This window comes from Uloborus diversus, chromosome 9 (genome assembly GCF_026930045.1).
Source record: "Uloborus diversus isolate 005 chromosome 9, Udiv.v.3.1, whole genome shotgun sequence".
Lineage (NCBI taxonomy): Eukaryota > Metazoa > Arthropoda > Arachnida > Araneae > Uloboridae > Uloborus > Uloborus diversus.
This window is the reverse complement of record NC_072739.1, coordinates 46,292,843-46,310,140: the sequence shown is the minus strand read 5'-3', so window position 1 is coordinate 46,310,140 and position 17,298 is coordinate 46,292,843. Positions and strand designations below refer to the sequence as shown.

Below are 17,298 nucleotides of genomic sequence, written 5' to 3'. Positions count from 1 at the left end.
AGAAAGTCATTTTTTTTTGCTTGTGGTTGTGAAACATTTTAAAATCAAACACCTCTTTTAACATCTCTGTAAAATTTTGTCTATTACAATTTTCATGGATTATCTGTTTAGAGAGCTATACACTCTTTTCAAGAACATGTTTGCATTAGCAGCTAAGCTTGATTCATTTGGTGTATAACAGTTTGGAACAGCTCAAGTATGATGAGGTAAAATAGTCACAGACTAGGCTTAACACGTATCCTTCATCTAAAATCATTTAATCTGTTGAATTAATTTTACTAAACATGTACTGTTTTAAGATCGTTGGATGAGGCTGTTACAACACTGGTCTTTTGTTGAGCTTTGAGATTGAATAGGAACTTGCACAGACCCTTGTCGAAACCGCCTACATACAGAATGACCAAATGATAACCTGATGAATGGCAACATTTACCAGTGAATGTCAACTTGCATGTAGCAATTGTATGTGTAACGTGCATGTAGCGTACACATAGCTGAAAGACTGAATATTTTTGGTGAATCACCGGTGAATGTTGAAATACTCCAATTTCAGTCTTTAAATGTATTTTGTGCTTTGTACACATTTTTCCTATTTTTTTAAATGGAAATATGTATTTGTATAGCAGTAATTGTTCAATAAAACTTGAACTCATTTTTGCTTTTTTAGAACTGTTGCTAGATTTTGAATGTAAATAAATGCTAAAAGATATTACAGTGAATTTCATTAAGTAAATTGTCATTAAATTTTTACAGAAGGTGGTTGTATGGTGAAAAATGTAATCTTGCTACCGAATCGGGTAAGTCATTTATTTATTCATTTATGTTTTTGTGTTTTCAACTTTTATTTTTTTTTAATTACATTTTTAAAAGAAAAAAAAATCTAGCAAATATTGGAGTTGAAATATCTTGCCTTGCACTGTAACTTTGTACTAGCTGTATTGAAAGCTTTCTTTAAGATTTGTTAGAAATTAATTTCTAAATTTTTCAAATGAAATTAACCATCTATGAAAAATGTAGTTTTTGGCTAAATATTTTGATCTGCAAATGCAACATTTCTAATTCAATTCTAGGTGATGTTGAGGTAAAAGGTTGGTTTCCTAGGTGCTGTGCTGTTGAGTTTACAAGTACAGAATGCGAAGTAGGGAAATTGGCAAAAAAGATTTCTTGATGGCAAATGTGCTGTGTAAAATAACTATGTGCAATGAAAAAATTTGTGAAATTTGATCAAAAAATATCTTCCAAAAAATCTGCATTGTCTCTTGAAAGATGTATGCAATCTATATATGCAATCTATATTTTTTAATAAAGTTTTGCTACAAATGTTCCTTGGATTTTTCCCCACTGTAAATCATACTTTTCATTTTTGAAGCTATGAAGCTATAATTTTTAATCCAAATTTATTTCTGTTTTACATTTAGTACATTCCCAATTTTCCTCGGAAGTGGCTGAATCGTCTATCACGTATAATCCTTACAGGTAGCAAATCGACAGATATATGCATTTGGACAATTTGACACAATAGGTAACATTAACTAGTAATTGAGGATTAATTTCATTGCTATTAAATGTGTAGATTTCTTAATGCGGAATATGCTTTTAACATGAGCTAAAGCTATATTGTGAGCTCACTTGAGCACACTGACCTTTAAACTTCCCCGTCTTATAATCGCTTTCTTAAAATTTTTACCTTCCATATCATTTACCCATTTTTTCATTAGTTGCATGCTTGAAGCCTCGATCATTAATGTCACAAAGCACTTAGATTATCTTCCTCAGCATTTTCTCCATGAGCTACAAATTTCTCTGTTAAATCATAAGCAGATGTATTTTCAGAATCTGCCAATGATTTTATTTAAATGGAATACGAGGACTTCGAGAGCCAAGGCCCTTGTCAATTCGGTTGCTGGGCCCCGCTTTTCAACTAAAATTTGCCATATTTATGCTACTCCTATTCCGAACCGGACCCCTCAAAGGGAGGGACCCCTAGTTTCCGACTGGGCTGACATGGCCTCTCATCAGCCCTGAATGGAACAAGGTTTTAAAATAAATATTCAAAAGCTCATCTTGCTTCACTAAAATAAATTTCATCTGAAGGATAGGAATTGAAAGAAATGGAAAATTCAGGCATGTGGATAACCCTTCCAAGGATAATGAGTGTACTGTGTTGCTTATTTAATGCCAAAATGTTGCGTGGAAGTTATTTTTGTTCTTAAATGTTTGCAGATACAGTCAACTCTCGATAACTCGGAAGTCTAAAAGGACCGGCTGAAATGTTCGAGTTATTGGTTGTTTGAGTAATAGGAAATTTCCGCAACAATATCTAGTTTGGGACCCGATGAAAACTTCGAAATAAAGAAATATTCGAGTTATTGAGATTTGACTGTAATTTATTCTATTTTTCAAATGTTATACCATAGTTTTCCTTGAGGCATTTTAAAGTCTCTTTTATCACCTATTACTTATTTGCTAGTACTGGTTAGAGTAATATTTATTATGTTGGGTGATTGCTGGTTGTGATGTCTTTCTAAAGGTTGGTTTATATTTTATTTGATACTTTTCTGTTTTTCTTGCAATCTAATTGTTCTTGTTCTTACTGTACAGTCACGAAAACTTTTGCAAGTTTAAAAGTGTGCTGAATACTGCTTGACAATTTCCTTTCCTGTGTATTTTTTTCAGCATTCGTAGCTCTTATAATGGACTAAAATTTAAAATGCAGGGCAGTTGCTGTAAGAGATTTTTGGAGTGAGAAAAAAAAAGAACTTTGACTATTCAGCATTTTGTTTATTTCCATACAAATTTGAATTCTATGTTGTGTTTTTTCCAAAGCAGTATCTAGATTTTAAAAAAATTGCTTATATATCACTGAATTTACTAAATATTCCTAATATACTTAAAATACACCACCAGCTTAGTTATTCCATCATGAGGACTGCAGTTTCGTGCTTTTTAGCACTCATCAGCCCGGACTAGGAATCACATGAGCTGGTGGCGAAAATCCTCTTAAGGGAGCCAAGAGAGCCAAACAAACTGGTAGCTAATGTAGAATTAGCACACCTGATGAGTGACCACAGGAATGGTGCTGTTCAACTCAGATTGATGGCAAGGCATGGTATTTTGTAGTAACTTACTACAAAATATTCCTAATATATTTTTTAAATAAGATATCTATTAATTTTTGTAGCTATTCACCATTTTGTTTCTGCACATATTGTTGCCTCAGAGCAACAGTAAGACATCTTATCCTAGAAAAACAGTAAGATATCTTATTGTTGTTCTGATACAACGATATAATGATGTATACTGAAAAAAATAAGTAGAAATAATTTCAAAAATTGTTCAACAACACTTTAAAGATTTTTGTAAAATTATTTGCGAGAGAAAAAAAAAATGCTTGATATGGATGCAAAATAATTGAAGATTTAGTTTTGTATATGCTATTAGCAAAAGTGTCATTAATAATAATATTTGCATTCAACTTGAATCCAAAAAACTATGTGTGTGCTAGATTATATTTTACAGAGGGGATTTAGCAGTAGAAAGACAGAGGCGGTCATTTTGACCGCAAACGATTTTCAAGCGCTCATATTTACTGCGTTTTATTTTCACTCTTTTCCCTTTATTGACTTTTCCTAACTATTAAGATCTCACAAAAGAAAATTTTATATCTTTAGGTCCATTATTACAGTCGCTATAAGTGTTTATACCTAGAAAGACTCACGGCGGTCATTTTGACCGCTGTTATTTATGCTTCCAGTTTTGTTCACTTTTCTCTTATCAGATATGTGCACTAAGGATTTTTTGTTATTAGTCACGGTGAATAGCATTCTTTTGTAATTAGCGGGTTTGAGTAGCATCTGCTGGTCAGGTGCAGTTCTTTGAGCCGTTAGGAAAATGCGAAACACCTAGTGGTCACATGCTTCTTTTTTTTTCTGCTGTTATAGCAGGGGCGAAGTTGAGAAAGGTGAATTTGAAAAGCATGGGACCGGACACATATTATTCTTTTGGTTTTGAAAAGGAAATTATTTATAACAGGTGGATTCTAAAAACTTGTGCTGGTATTATTTTGTGCACCAAAACATGTGTTTGGCTTGAAACATAGGCGTTTCTTTTCTTCGATGTTCTTGAAAGGTCGAGCCTAATTATTCTTTTTATGATGTTGCGAAGGACCGTTGTAAAGGAAAACTTATCAGAAAATGAATTCCTGCAACTGTTGCAGGATTTGCCTGAAATTGATTCTGATTTGGATGCGTAATCTGAATTATCTGAGGAGGAAGACATTCCTAGCGATGAAAATAATATACTTTCATCAGTTGATTGGGATAATTTTTCGAAACCTAGTATTGCTCAAAAAGATGATGATAAAGTTTCTACCTGAGAGAAAAAACAAAAACAATGTCAAATGAAATAATGCGGAAATAAAACTATGATTATTTGTTTTGATTGCAGTAAGACATTTTGTGGCTCATGTACAGGCAAAGTGATAAAGATGATTATTTGTAAATATTGTAAAGAAAAGTAATGTAAGTATGCTACGATATTTATGCATTTAAGAAATGAATCACATGAATAGCTGAAAATACTTGTTAGTGATTACATGCTTAGAAAATGTCCTCTCTTTTGTACAAATTTAATCTTTCACAATATCATTTACTTACTGTATATATGCTTTTCAATTGATAGAACATAAAATTAAATTAAAAAAAAGCTGTCTCAGACTAATTTACAGGTTATATTATGATTAAATCGTTAAATGAATTTATAATGCATCAAAACAAATCTTTCCTATGATTAAAAATCCCGAAAATAAATCATTTTCACATTTTTAAGTATAGCGGTCAAAATGACCGCTGCTAGTCTTTCTAGGTATACAGAAAATGTTGTCTTTCTAGTGCTAAATTAAATATTGATTATGGATATTTAAATTAACTTGTTAGTGTGCTTAGACATATTGATTTGATAATGATAAAAAAAAAATTATACTGCTTATTTTTAACTTAGAATGTGGGAATGATTTTTTCCCCCATGATTTTATCTAATAAAGTATTATATTACCAGTTCAGACAAAAAAAAAACACTGCAAAAATTTCCTTTTTTTTCTTTTTTTTTTAGAGATCATTTAGACTATTGAATAACCACTTCTCACGATCCAAGCAAATATTTTATACAAGTATTTAATTTTCCGTATGCTGAGTCAAAATTTTTCAAAGGTCCATAGTATTTTAATGCAGAAATAGACGCTGGAACCCCATTGTAACACAGCAGGGTATTAACACGTTTTGGGCCCTCGCTATAACACTACCCATGGTTTGAAAATATCATGATATTTTTGTAAATATCGAAAATATCCATTATTTTCAATCAGCACAAACTTAAGTGTTTAAATAGTAACTGCTTCCTCAAATCACTGTTGTTTATTATAATTATAATGCATCAACTGAAAAATTAATGTTTCATTAATTATTTTTATTCATAAAATGCTATGTTAAATTTTACGTACTTTGAATAGCATTTAAATATAAATGATGTTTTTAAACATTTGAAATGTGATCATTTAATGTATTAGAAATAAAATATACTGATCACTAAAACTGATCACTTCTGCCCTGTAAAAATCAGGGAAATATATCATAGTCATGTTCATAAATATAAAATATCTTGTAATATTAAAACATGAAAAAGTTATTTTAAACCATATGCTCTTTTTTTTATTTTGTGTGTTATATTGTATTATGTAATACTTATATGTATTTAAGAATTAATATTTTTCTTTAAATTTCTGTTAATTTTAAATAAAGGACTAAAGCATTAACTGCTAAACCCTTTTTTTTTTGCTAAACTACTTTTATGAATTTTATATAGTTCGGAAACAAAAAATATGCATTAGTCTGTACACATCCATAAAATATTTTCCTTTTTTCCGATGAACTTTTAACTTGACATTTTTAATTTATATTAAAATTCATAAATTACTAATAAATTTATGAATATAAAATAAAGGAGCATTATATTATTTACATTAGATAATTGATGTATTAATATGCTATATAAATATTGTATATTACTTTTGATTATTTTTAATAATGAATGAGTAATATTAATATGGTTAATACTTTTAATTTTTATATTGCAAATGTCACTTCAAAAAATAAATATCAAAACATCATGATATTTTCAAAATAAATATCAGATATATATCATGATATATATAGACTGACTGATATACATTGGCAAACCCTGACACCACCACATTATAATAAAATTTAACTTTTTATTGAATGAATCTATTACTGGGATATAATAAAATACAGTACTAATAGACCTTCAGTTCAATATCCTATCAAATTTTATTGAAATTGTGTTGCGCATTACTACACATAGTGCTTTAGTATACTGCGTTTGTGTAAAAGTATAAACACATAAGAGCAGTAGTTATAGCCTAGATACAGTTGAAACTTGTATCAGAGGCCTGACATGTACATTTTTGTGAAACATAAAGAGCTTGGAATGCAGAAGCAGATGTGGGAATTTTTTTTAAATGCATGCACAAGGTTGTATAAATTTTACAAAAGAAATAAAACTGGATTTTAAAATATATTTTAAACATCAGATAAGATGGTACCTGTGGTATAACACTTGACTGAGGCGAATCTTTACAAGATTCTTCTGTACTAATTTAGGTTAAATATTTATACTTGAAATTAGAGCAAAAAATCTGCTGAATTCTTTTCAGTTGAAAGCATTGGTGTTTTTTAGACCTACACCAACATACAATGTGTTTATAAAACCTTGACCTGAAAAAGAAAATTCATTTAAAAAAAACTATTTTGGTTTTAAAAATAATTCTTTTTCTTTTTTTAAAATCTTTTTCTCAAAAAGTTTGTTTTAATGTTAATTCATTTCTACCTGTGCACTTTTCAATATTTCTTAAAAGAAACAGTTTTCAACTTCATGCCAGGCTCTAAAACAGTCAGCAATTATTTTTAGGGAGAGTGCTTGGTCATAGGTCCTTTCATGGACATAAACTGTCATATTGGATTAGTTGACAATATGTATTAAAACCAAAAGTTCTGGGCAGTTGACCCTCGAAACATCCATCACGGTATTCTCGAGTTTTTCTTTTACAGGCGTTACTTTCAGTTTTCGATAAGACCTTTAGTTAATACTGTATCAATGGGGGAAAAATTGATAAAATCAAGACTAAAATATGAAAGGATTATGTATGAATATTAAATATTTTTTTTTTCAAGAAATTTTCTTTGTCAGTCTTTCCAATTATTCCTGAAGATTAGTCAAAATACTCTAGTCACTTACCCCTTTGTTACCTTAATACAGGGCTTCCCAAACTTTATAGCCAGTGGACCCCTTTCGTAGACCAATATTTAGGGTGGACCCCTTTAAAATAAAAAAAAGTTCTTGGGGGCGTCCATAAATGATGTCGCTCTTTCCCCGACATGCTTGACCCCCCCCCCCATTTGTCACAAAGCATCATGCTTCACCTTACCCCCTCTCCTCCCTTTGTTGCAGGTCACAATTTTTTTCATAAGCATATTGTTATACAAATATGTGTGATGTCCCTCTTGTTACCCCCTCACTTTCCTTGTCACAAACTAAAAAACTATTTCCCAAACCCCCTCCCCCTTCAAAGTGTAGCATCATTTGTGGATGATCTCTTGGTAGGTAGTTTACAAGACCTAACTTGATTTTTAAACTCTGAAATTCAAAAATCAAATTAATCAGACAGAAACCAGTTGGTTACAAAACAATGAAAATTCAAAATTGTACATTGAATTAATGGAAATAGTGAGGTTGGTTTATCTGGCACAATTTTACTGTATTGGGTTTAATTTTTGACTGTTGAAGTTGAATACCAGGTTCAAAATTTAGATAGCTTTGATACTATGGACACTTTTTGAACACGTTTTGCACCTTTTTTTTTAACTTGCCCCCCCCCCCCCCTTTAGAACATTTTGAAGTACACTTTTTTGAAATACTTTCGAAACATTTTGGAGAACACTTTTCAAAACACTTATTTGATTCATCACAGATTTTTACACTTTTGGGGCAGCATTTGAGAACATTTTTTGAATATTTACACCTGTCTCTTCTTTTAGAACACTCTGTAACACAGGTGTTGGGGCACTATTGCAGCACTTAAGGACCACCCCTTTGTTTATACCAGTTGTTTTTGCTGTTAACTTTACAGCAATAACCTGGGGCAACTGTCAATTGTCATTGGCAAAAAACGATCTTCAACCAGGAAAGTTTTTTTTTTACAGCAATTAATTGCAACAAAATTCGCAGTAGTATCATATTGAGAGTTTGTATTGATTGGTAGCTAAGGTAGATTTTAAGATTATATTGATGTGAAAGAAAACAATGTGTTCCCAACTTGCTCTCAAATGTGCTCCCAATCTTAAGTTGAACAAATATCCCAAGCGGGACACATTCGGAACAACTTTGGAGATGTCAGAACACTTTGTTTTTAACGGAGTAAATCCAGAGCACATTTTAGTTCACTTTCCCACAACTGGAATTTATTTTTGTGAATTAAAGTGTTCCAAATGTGTTTCCAATATGCACTAGGATTTTACAGTGTGGTGGCTGCAGGATCCAACAACATTGTATCTCGAGGTATTGGGAAGTAGTGTTCAAGGAACTCCATAGTTTGATTTTCAAAGCTGCACACTTGGAAGGTGAAAATTCCGGTTTTCAAATATAGAAGTATATAAAATCTGTCGAGGGTAGGTAAAGGGCAATAACTGTAAATATTTACTTTTATTACTATTTCGTTATCTATTGTACGCTAGCTTTATTGTACAAGCGTGTTTATTAGGTGTTCGCTGAAAACAAAGCAAGAAAGTATTGTCAAGTTCCAACGTTTTCGTATTGTTAGTATTAAATCCAAAACGCATTTCTTGAAATATATCGAAAACTTATTTCTGCAGATACCGCTGCTTACCTGCCCATGGCAGAAACATCATTTCATGTGTTAAAAACATTTTTTCCTGAAGCTTGTGGCAAACCCCCTGTCAAGGACCTGTGGACCCCTAAGGGGTCCCGCAGACCAGTTAAGGAAGCCCTGCCTTAATATAGGGTTGCCATTGGCGACTAAAAAGGCGACTTTTGCGACTATTTCTTACCTTAGGCGACTATGGCGACTTTTTTGGCAAAAAACAGGCCATAAACGACTGTTTTTAAAAAAACGGCGACTTTTTGCAATAAAAAGCGACTATTTTTTTCATCTTTTATGAAATTCACTGAAAAAGAAATAGGAAGAACGATTTTGAGCCAATCAGTTGCATTCCAACACACTATGGAGATTGCATCATACAGTTTTCAGCCAATAGCATTTCGCCGCGCGGCGAACGTGTCGATCTACTGAGGTCGAATTCAAATGCAAAATTTTCGTTTTCTGTAATAAAATTGCATTATTAATAATGATCTCCAGTGCTTTGACTTAAGATATCCTAATATGTACGGCAAAAAACTAAAGCCGTTCTTGTTTGTTAACATTCTAGCGTTGAACACGTGCTTCGCCGAAAATTGCATGCCGTGTTCGAAATTGAAATCTTTTAGCATCCGGTTAGTGTTTGAACTATTTTAAAAGGTCTTAGATATTTTAAATTATGCAATCTTAGGGCAATTTATTTTGGTTTTTATTTCAATAATTTCTTAATTTTTTTTAAAACTTTGCTCTTAAGTTGTTATTAGTTACGTATTTTCGTAAAAATACGAAAATTAAAACTAGCAAACTTCCTTACTTTTAAATTTATGTCAAAAATAAATATTTTCAAAGCTACTTGAACTGAATTTTCCTGTTTTTAAGTTCACATAGAAATGAAAATATAGAGAACAAACACTCAAGCGTTGAATACGTGCTTCGCCGAAAATGTCTTGCCGCGCTCGAAATTTTAATCTTTTAGCATCCAGTTAGTGTTTTAATATTTTTAAATGGTCTTAGATGTTTTAACTTATGCCATCTTAAAGCGATTTATTTTGATTTTTATTTCAATAATTTCTAATTTTTTTAAAGCTTTGTTCTTAAGTTGTTATTAGTTACGTATTTTCGGACAAAAACGAAATATCAAACTAGCAAACTTGTTTATCTTCAAATTTATTCCCAAAATAAATATTTTCAAAGCTACTCTAATTTAATTTTCTTTTTTCTTTTTTTTTTTTGAAGTTCACATAGAAATGAACGTAACTAAAAATTGAACTCTAGGAGAAATTCATATGAAAATGAAAATTTGACTCCTTTAGCTGGAAACTGCTTCAAGTGATCACTAATAGCACTAAAATATAAAATGTAAAAAAATGAAATGAAAATTGATTTAACAATTAACAACTCATAAATTTACTTGAATGTTCATGTATTGGTTTGCAATAATTAAGTTTAGCTTATTAGGTAATTTAAAATATGTTTTCACATGTAGAAGTCTGATAACATTACATCAGCATCTGCTAAAATAAAAAACCTGTCACTACAGGAACATAAACTGGGTCCTTGCCCTAAAAGTTAGGCTAAGAAGTAGAACTGGCCCTGCCATTATTTAAGAATTTTTTAAGATGTTTTGCTTGACGTTGTCATGGTGCCATGTTCACATGTGTCCCCCCCTCCTATACTAGTTTGTTGTTTACTTGGCTTATTTCAGAAGCCATTTTACCTATTACATTAATTACTTTCCCTATGCAGCTATTGCTTAATTATTACATTTAAATAGTAGTATGAAAAAACTGTCTCATTTTAGTTCACAGTTCTTAATTTTTAAAAACGACTAAACTTTGAAATACACAAATCAACGATCAGCATTGAAAAAAAAAAAATCAACATTTAAATGTATTGACAATTTAAAATTTAAAATGCATGGGAAAGTGTCAATACTGTCTCCCAACTTAAATACTTTGAAGACTCATGAATATGTTTTACAAGTTCAAACTCAATTTATAATTCTTTTGTCTTGACTTAAAAAAAAAAATCTTCATTAAATTCTATTATTATTAATACCATTAAAAAATGCTGAATAAACCAAGTTAATCTTGAAAAAAAAATATTATGTTTGGGAAAATAAGTTTTTATTTTCTTGTAGTTACTATAGGTAGTCATCTTTTGATTGTGTGACACAATGTATTTTTTGAATTTGTAAGTATTTAAAAAAAAATTTAAATACCAACTTCATTACTATTCTGAGAGTTGCTTTTTTGAAGTAGTAGTTCCAGTAAAAAATGTTGAATGATGTTGAAACACATGTTAGATCTGAGAAATTAAGTTTTGATTTTTTTCTTTTTTTGCATTTACTATAAATAGCTATGTTTTAAGATTTTCTGTTGTGTGATTTTGTTACACTAAGTATTTTTTGAGTTAGTAAATAGTTAAAAGAAATTGGAAAAAGCAACTAAATGGGTGAAAAATGCAACTTAATCATTGTGCTGAGGAGACTATTTAGGCGACTTTTTTTTACAAATTAGGCTACTAAAGCAACTATTTTGAAGCAAAATTTGGATGGCAACCCTATAATATAATGAACTGACTTTTTTATAACCAAGTATTGCCAAGACTAAGCTTAGTAAAATTTAATTTTTTATCCAAAAAATTGAATATATTTTTGCCAATACTTCAACTTATTAACGAGTGAAAAATATAGTGTTCCCCTCTCATGTATTCTTACATGGAATTGAAAATATTTTGATGTTAGAGATATATATTAATGAGTATGCTATGGCAATGTTCAATACTTTGTTGTGCTATTTTAACTTATTTATAACTGTATATTTTGTTGTAAATAAATGTATAAATGCTCATGTTTTATATGGTTGATTAAATTTTAATTGTGATAATAAATACATTTTTTATGAACTCCAGTGTTTTCCTTTTAGACTTATTGTAAAAGCTGTCTTTTTGAAAGAAAGTCAATAGAGAAAAGAATATTTTTATCTTGGAAGTTGTTAATATATAATTTATTTCGATAATTTTTTTTCCAAGTTTTTGTTATTGATGTTTGATGTAAACTGTTAGTTTGAACTTTTTTCTACTAAAAAAATAAATATTTTTGCTGTGTTTTATGAAATAATGGCCTAGTAGGAAATTGGAAGTTTAGCGAACTATATACATAATTTGGTCACAAATGTTAGTAACAGATACAGTGGGATTATGTTACAACAAATCCATGTCGGCAAAATTAATTTTCTGTCCCCATTTAATTCCCATTACGTTGCTTAATTTCCGTTACAACAAACAAAATTTGCGGTTGCTTGAAGTTGGTTGTTACACAATTTCACTATCTAAACAACCGGGAACCTTTTTGTTTCTGGATGGAATGTCTTGAATCTTTTGCATTTATAGTCTTTGCTTAGAAACTGTTCTATGCTCTTTGACTGACATTTGTCGCTTGGCACTTTTCACTCCTAAAGAATGGTTTCATATAAGGGGGGGGGGGGGAGATGTATCAGTGCTTCTCTTGTCAGCTGACTTTTCCAGTTTCAACATTGTTAACTAAGGTTTCTCTCTTAGTATTCCATGTTAACTGCCATCTTTGAATATTTAACATCTGAGCTGTACAGACACATACCTGCTGAAAATGCTCTCTACAGGAAAAGCTAAAACTTTTTTAGTGTACTTTATGCTTTATTTCATTTTGCAATGCAAACTTCTGATGACAATAAAAGTCTTGAATTACTATCTTCTCTGTATATTATTTAAAAGTTAAAAACAAATCCTTAGCATTTAAATTATTGAAAAAAGCAACTGAAGAAATTTGGCTGCAGAGAATCTTTTTTTTCAACATGTTTGATATAATTGGTTACCAAGTGTCACACTTCACCTTAGCCCATTCCTCCCTGTCTTATGTAACACTGTTATGTCTGAAGGTTTTTATTACATTAACGAACTTTTATTTCAAACAAGTTGTGTGATGTCACACTTCTAGTTAGTGCCCCTTGTCAGTTTCATGACCCCTTTCCACCCTACAACGGGTGGCATCCTTTATAGACAACCCTTGACAGCAGCACTCATAAAATTTTTCATTTCTCCTCTCATTCAGATATAATTGTTTGAACAGACTGCTTAACAAAATTCATTGCAAATATGGTCAGACAGTATCTTTCATTGAAATACTTTTCTTTTTTTTTTTTTATATTTCCTTCACACAATCCAGCATAAACCACTCACTGTACATCCTTTTGGCAAAATTCTTCATGTTGTAGTTGAAATCATTAAAACACAAGCAGTATCCCAATGTGGATCTTTTAGTTCATCCATGGGTTTTACTAGAAATGAATAGTGAACAAATAATCAGTGGTATTGAAACATTTTTAAAGTTAGCATATTTTTTACAAAAAAGATTTGTTTTGCAATATATTTCTGGTTTATTCATGTTTTTTTTTTTTTGTTTGTTTTTTGTTTTTTAATTGCTCACATTAAATTAACTTTTGTCCAAGTTTTAAACTTTTTTATAAGTTATCTGGTTGACTTCTCTCAGGGGTACACCTTCTTTAGGTGTGTACGGGGTTCACGATCCCGAGAGCCCCAGTGATTTTCCTCTTTTGTTCTCAGTATTGCTTGTGAGCTGAAACTCTGAGGATTTGTATCATTTTAGTTGATTTATAATAGTACTTGTGATGTATTAACCTTAGGACAGGGTACCCCCCCTGCTTCATCAATATGCCTGTCAACAACAATACTAATATTTTAATTAGTGCTCCGGCAGTTCCTGCTCAGCAGTTCTATCTGCTTTAATGCCATCTGGATGTCCGTTTTGATCAGAATGAGTTTAGATGAGATATTAGGAATATCAATTTGTTTTTGTGAGAATATTTACTTCTGCCTGCTTTTCAAAAAATGTTTTATCTTCATTCATTTTATTTTACTAAAAAAGAATATATATCATGCTTAGAAAACAACCAAAATTATTGCATTTAAGTCATTCATTCCTGGCTGATTTTGGGGTTAGTTTTGGATACTTAAGCATTAATCAAATTCTGAAGGATACATTAAAATTACACCATTTCCTCTACAAATGGCACATGTGGAAGAAAAAAGAAAACATACGCCTCGCAACTCTGCTCAATTCCTTCTCAAATAGCATTAATAATCCTGCAGAAACTAGCAGAAGCCGTAAAAGATATCTATTTAACTAGTATTGGTTTTTCAAGCTTTCAATGAAGACTTAATGTTTATCGACGGGGCAAAAGAGCCAATTTTGTGAGCACAATCTTCTAGTTTCAATTTGTTATATCCTTTTTAATATAATCATTTGGTGCTGTATGGCCTATTGTGCTTCTTTCATCATTAAAATCTGTGAAATCAACCAACCAATTTTGTTACCCAAGACATCTGGAAAAAAAGAAAGAAATTTTAAAAGTTATAATTTTGTAATTTATTAGTTTTAATTCATTTTCCCTGAAAAATCTTCTCTACATATATGAAACATTTAATATATGCAGTAGAAAAGATATGTGTGTAAAAAAAGTACAAATGATCAATCTCAAAATTTTTGTTTTCTTTCATTTCAAAGTTCTTTCTAAGGTTACTTTCATTCACCTAGGCAAAGCTATTCTATTAATCTTAGTTGAATCTGTTTGTTAAAATGAATGTTCTTTATTGTACTCCTACGATTTGCCAGGACATGCTTGCAATAGCAGATCTTGGTTCTGGTTAGGGGGGGAGGGTCATTATTTAAATGTCTACCCACAAACGTTATCTCGGAAGGAAGAAAGGGGCTCTCTCTTCGGAAAAAGAGTTAACGTATCCATTGCTTTGACCTGAAGAAAGTCTGTTGGTCTATCGGCAAGTTATATTTTAAAAAACACTTTTGTTAAAATGCTGGAAGAACTTTTGGGTAATCAAATTTTTATGCATGACTTTTAGTCACTAAAATTCCAGAATTTTAGAAGAAATTGAATTTTAAAATCATAAGTTTTACGAATTAAAATTCTAGTGTGGTTTAATAGCAAAAAATTAAAATCATTATTTCTACAACCATAAGCATACAAAAAAGTATTCCAATTCAAATTATATGAAAACTCATAACTTTTTCATCCAAATTTTGAAAATAATTATAATGTAATCAAACTTAAAATCTGAAGTAAAATCAATTTTTTATAATAATTACTATTTTTCTTGAAAGCTATATACGAAAAAACAAGTTATGAAGGTTGTGTTATTCATTAAATTTTGATTTTATTTATATACAATTTAAACTTGAAGCTACGCTTTTTTTTTCTCTTTTCCGAATAACAAGATCGGTATTTCTTATTTACTTTAATGAACTATTCATGCATAAAATTTTAGTTTTTTCATAGTGTAAATTAAAATGCAATGTTGTAATGAAAAATTTACACCATGGTCGAAAAAAGTAAGATAAGGAGGCTATAGGCTATATAACATCACACTATGACGTATAGGAGTGGAGCAGCAATAAAAAATGTTATGAAGACGGGAAAATTTATATCATAATATAAAATGCCTAGAACGATGAATAGACATATCCACAAAATAATAGACATATTCAACCTAAAAGTGCGAGCTTCTAGATCCGGTGAGGGTAGATTCAAGTCAGCCGTAAGGTAAGTCTCGATAGTCCTTAAAAATCCTTTGAACCTTTTGCGTACGTGTCAAGTCTGTTCTGTTAGATACTTCATTCAAGAAGGAGTTCCCTCCGGGAAGTGTGCTGAGTGTAAAACTTTTCCTAATAGCCATCAATAGCTTAATAGAACAATTACCCCCTGCTGTCAAAGGTACCATGTTCGTAGATAATTTTTAGATCTCTTTTTCATCATCGAACATGAGTATCGTTACTCTTGTTCATGCTTTTCATGTGTTTCTTATTATTTACTTAATATCTAAGCAATGAATAAAAAAATAAAAGTTACTGCTTTTGCTAAATAATGTTTCATAAACAGATATACAACAAAAAACAAATAATAGGGAAGTTGCAACCTATTAAATGTTCATATTTTGGCTATTGCATATTGTTAATTGACCCTCAAAACTAAAAAATTCACCATCGCCGAATTTTAAAACACCGTGGTTGGTTTTTAATGAATTTTTAAAAATCCACGCGCAAAAGTGCGCTCTTCTGAAACGTCACGAGCCTACGTCACAGGGCGCGAATGGGCAGCCTTCCGCCGAAGATCCCTTGTTTTCGTTAGGGACATTTTGAGCGCGCTGATATTTTTATTTTTTAGAAATTCAATAATCCTTTTGAACACACTATGGAGGCCGGATTCGTTAAAGCACAATCTAAATAATCTTCCTCAAATAATATCAATGGTGATATTCGAATATTTCCGAGAGGATGAGAGGTTTAATGTTCCAGAAACGCGAGGAGATAAGCCTTTTACGTTTCATCTTCGAAGTCGAATGCACGTTCTTCGGTTTCTCCCATGACATGGGAACCGGTTCGCTAGCGTTTCTCTCCTATCGGACGTCACTTCCTATGCCATCTGACGTCACAGGCGCTTGAACTTTAAAAATTAATTAAAAAAAAACTACTTATCGTATCGCAAAAATTTTTTCACCAATGATGTTCATACATGTTACTCTATCATATAAAAATAAAATTGAAAAATCGAAAACTTCAATATTATGTTCTGAAAATTTTGGCATTTCTGCTTTTTTAATAGTTTCTAGTTTTGGTTCATAAATTGAAAAAAAAAAAAAAAAACATAAAAAGTGGAGGTGGCGTTAACTCCCCCCCCCCCCCCCGAATCGTGGCACTAAAAATTAAAATAGCGATTCTGCGAATTTTGCAAAATACTTCTGTTTCTTTTTATATATGAAATTCAAATAGTTCATGGGGCTCAAATTTTTACAAATATGATGGCTTTGAGGGAATGATTATTTTGTCAGAATCATGTTGATTCCTAGCTGGAAACAATCATTTCTTTCAATTCCAGGGCAAGTAAAATGGCTTTCTAAAACCTGATTGTGAGTTCATATGAAATGTAACTACTAAAACTGAATGATTAAATAAGTAAATACCTCCACTAAAAAAATTTATGAACTTATGCCCGAAAATAAAACTTAGATAGTTATGAAATATATAACTAACATATTAGATGAAGCTTTTTTAAAGTACATTTCTTCATTGACGTTGTTTTTGAAACCAAAACTTTTCATAAATTGCCTGAAAAAGCAATTTATGCATACATCAATCTCAGTTACTATTTACTTCAGAGCAAAATTATCAAACTAAAAACAATTTATAAGTCTATACGTAGAGCATGAAAACTGAACACCTTTTCAAAAGATGAAAATTTAATAAAAACTGGCCAGGGGAAAATAATCTTCAATAATTTGTT

General features: G+C 30.9%; 1 protein-coding gene across 1 annotated transcript in view; it reads left to right on the top strand.

The window, feature by feature from the left end:
• The window catches only part of LOC129229504 (palmitoyltransferase ZDHHC6-like), a 62,854-nt gene extending 60,140 nt beyond the window's left edge, over positions 1-2,714 (top strand). The window contains exons 8-9 of the mRNA XM_054863822.1: positions 754-797; positions 1,071-2,714. Of these exons, the coding sequence (XP_054719797.1) occupies positions 754-797; positions 1,071-1,168 (142 nt within the window). The 3' untranslated portion in view covers positions 1,169-2,714. The remainder of the gene's footprint in view (positions 1-753; positions 798-1,070) is intronic.
• Positions 2,715-17,298: the final 14,584 nt, after the last annotated feature.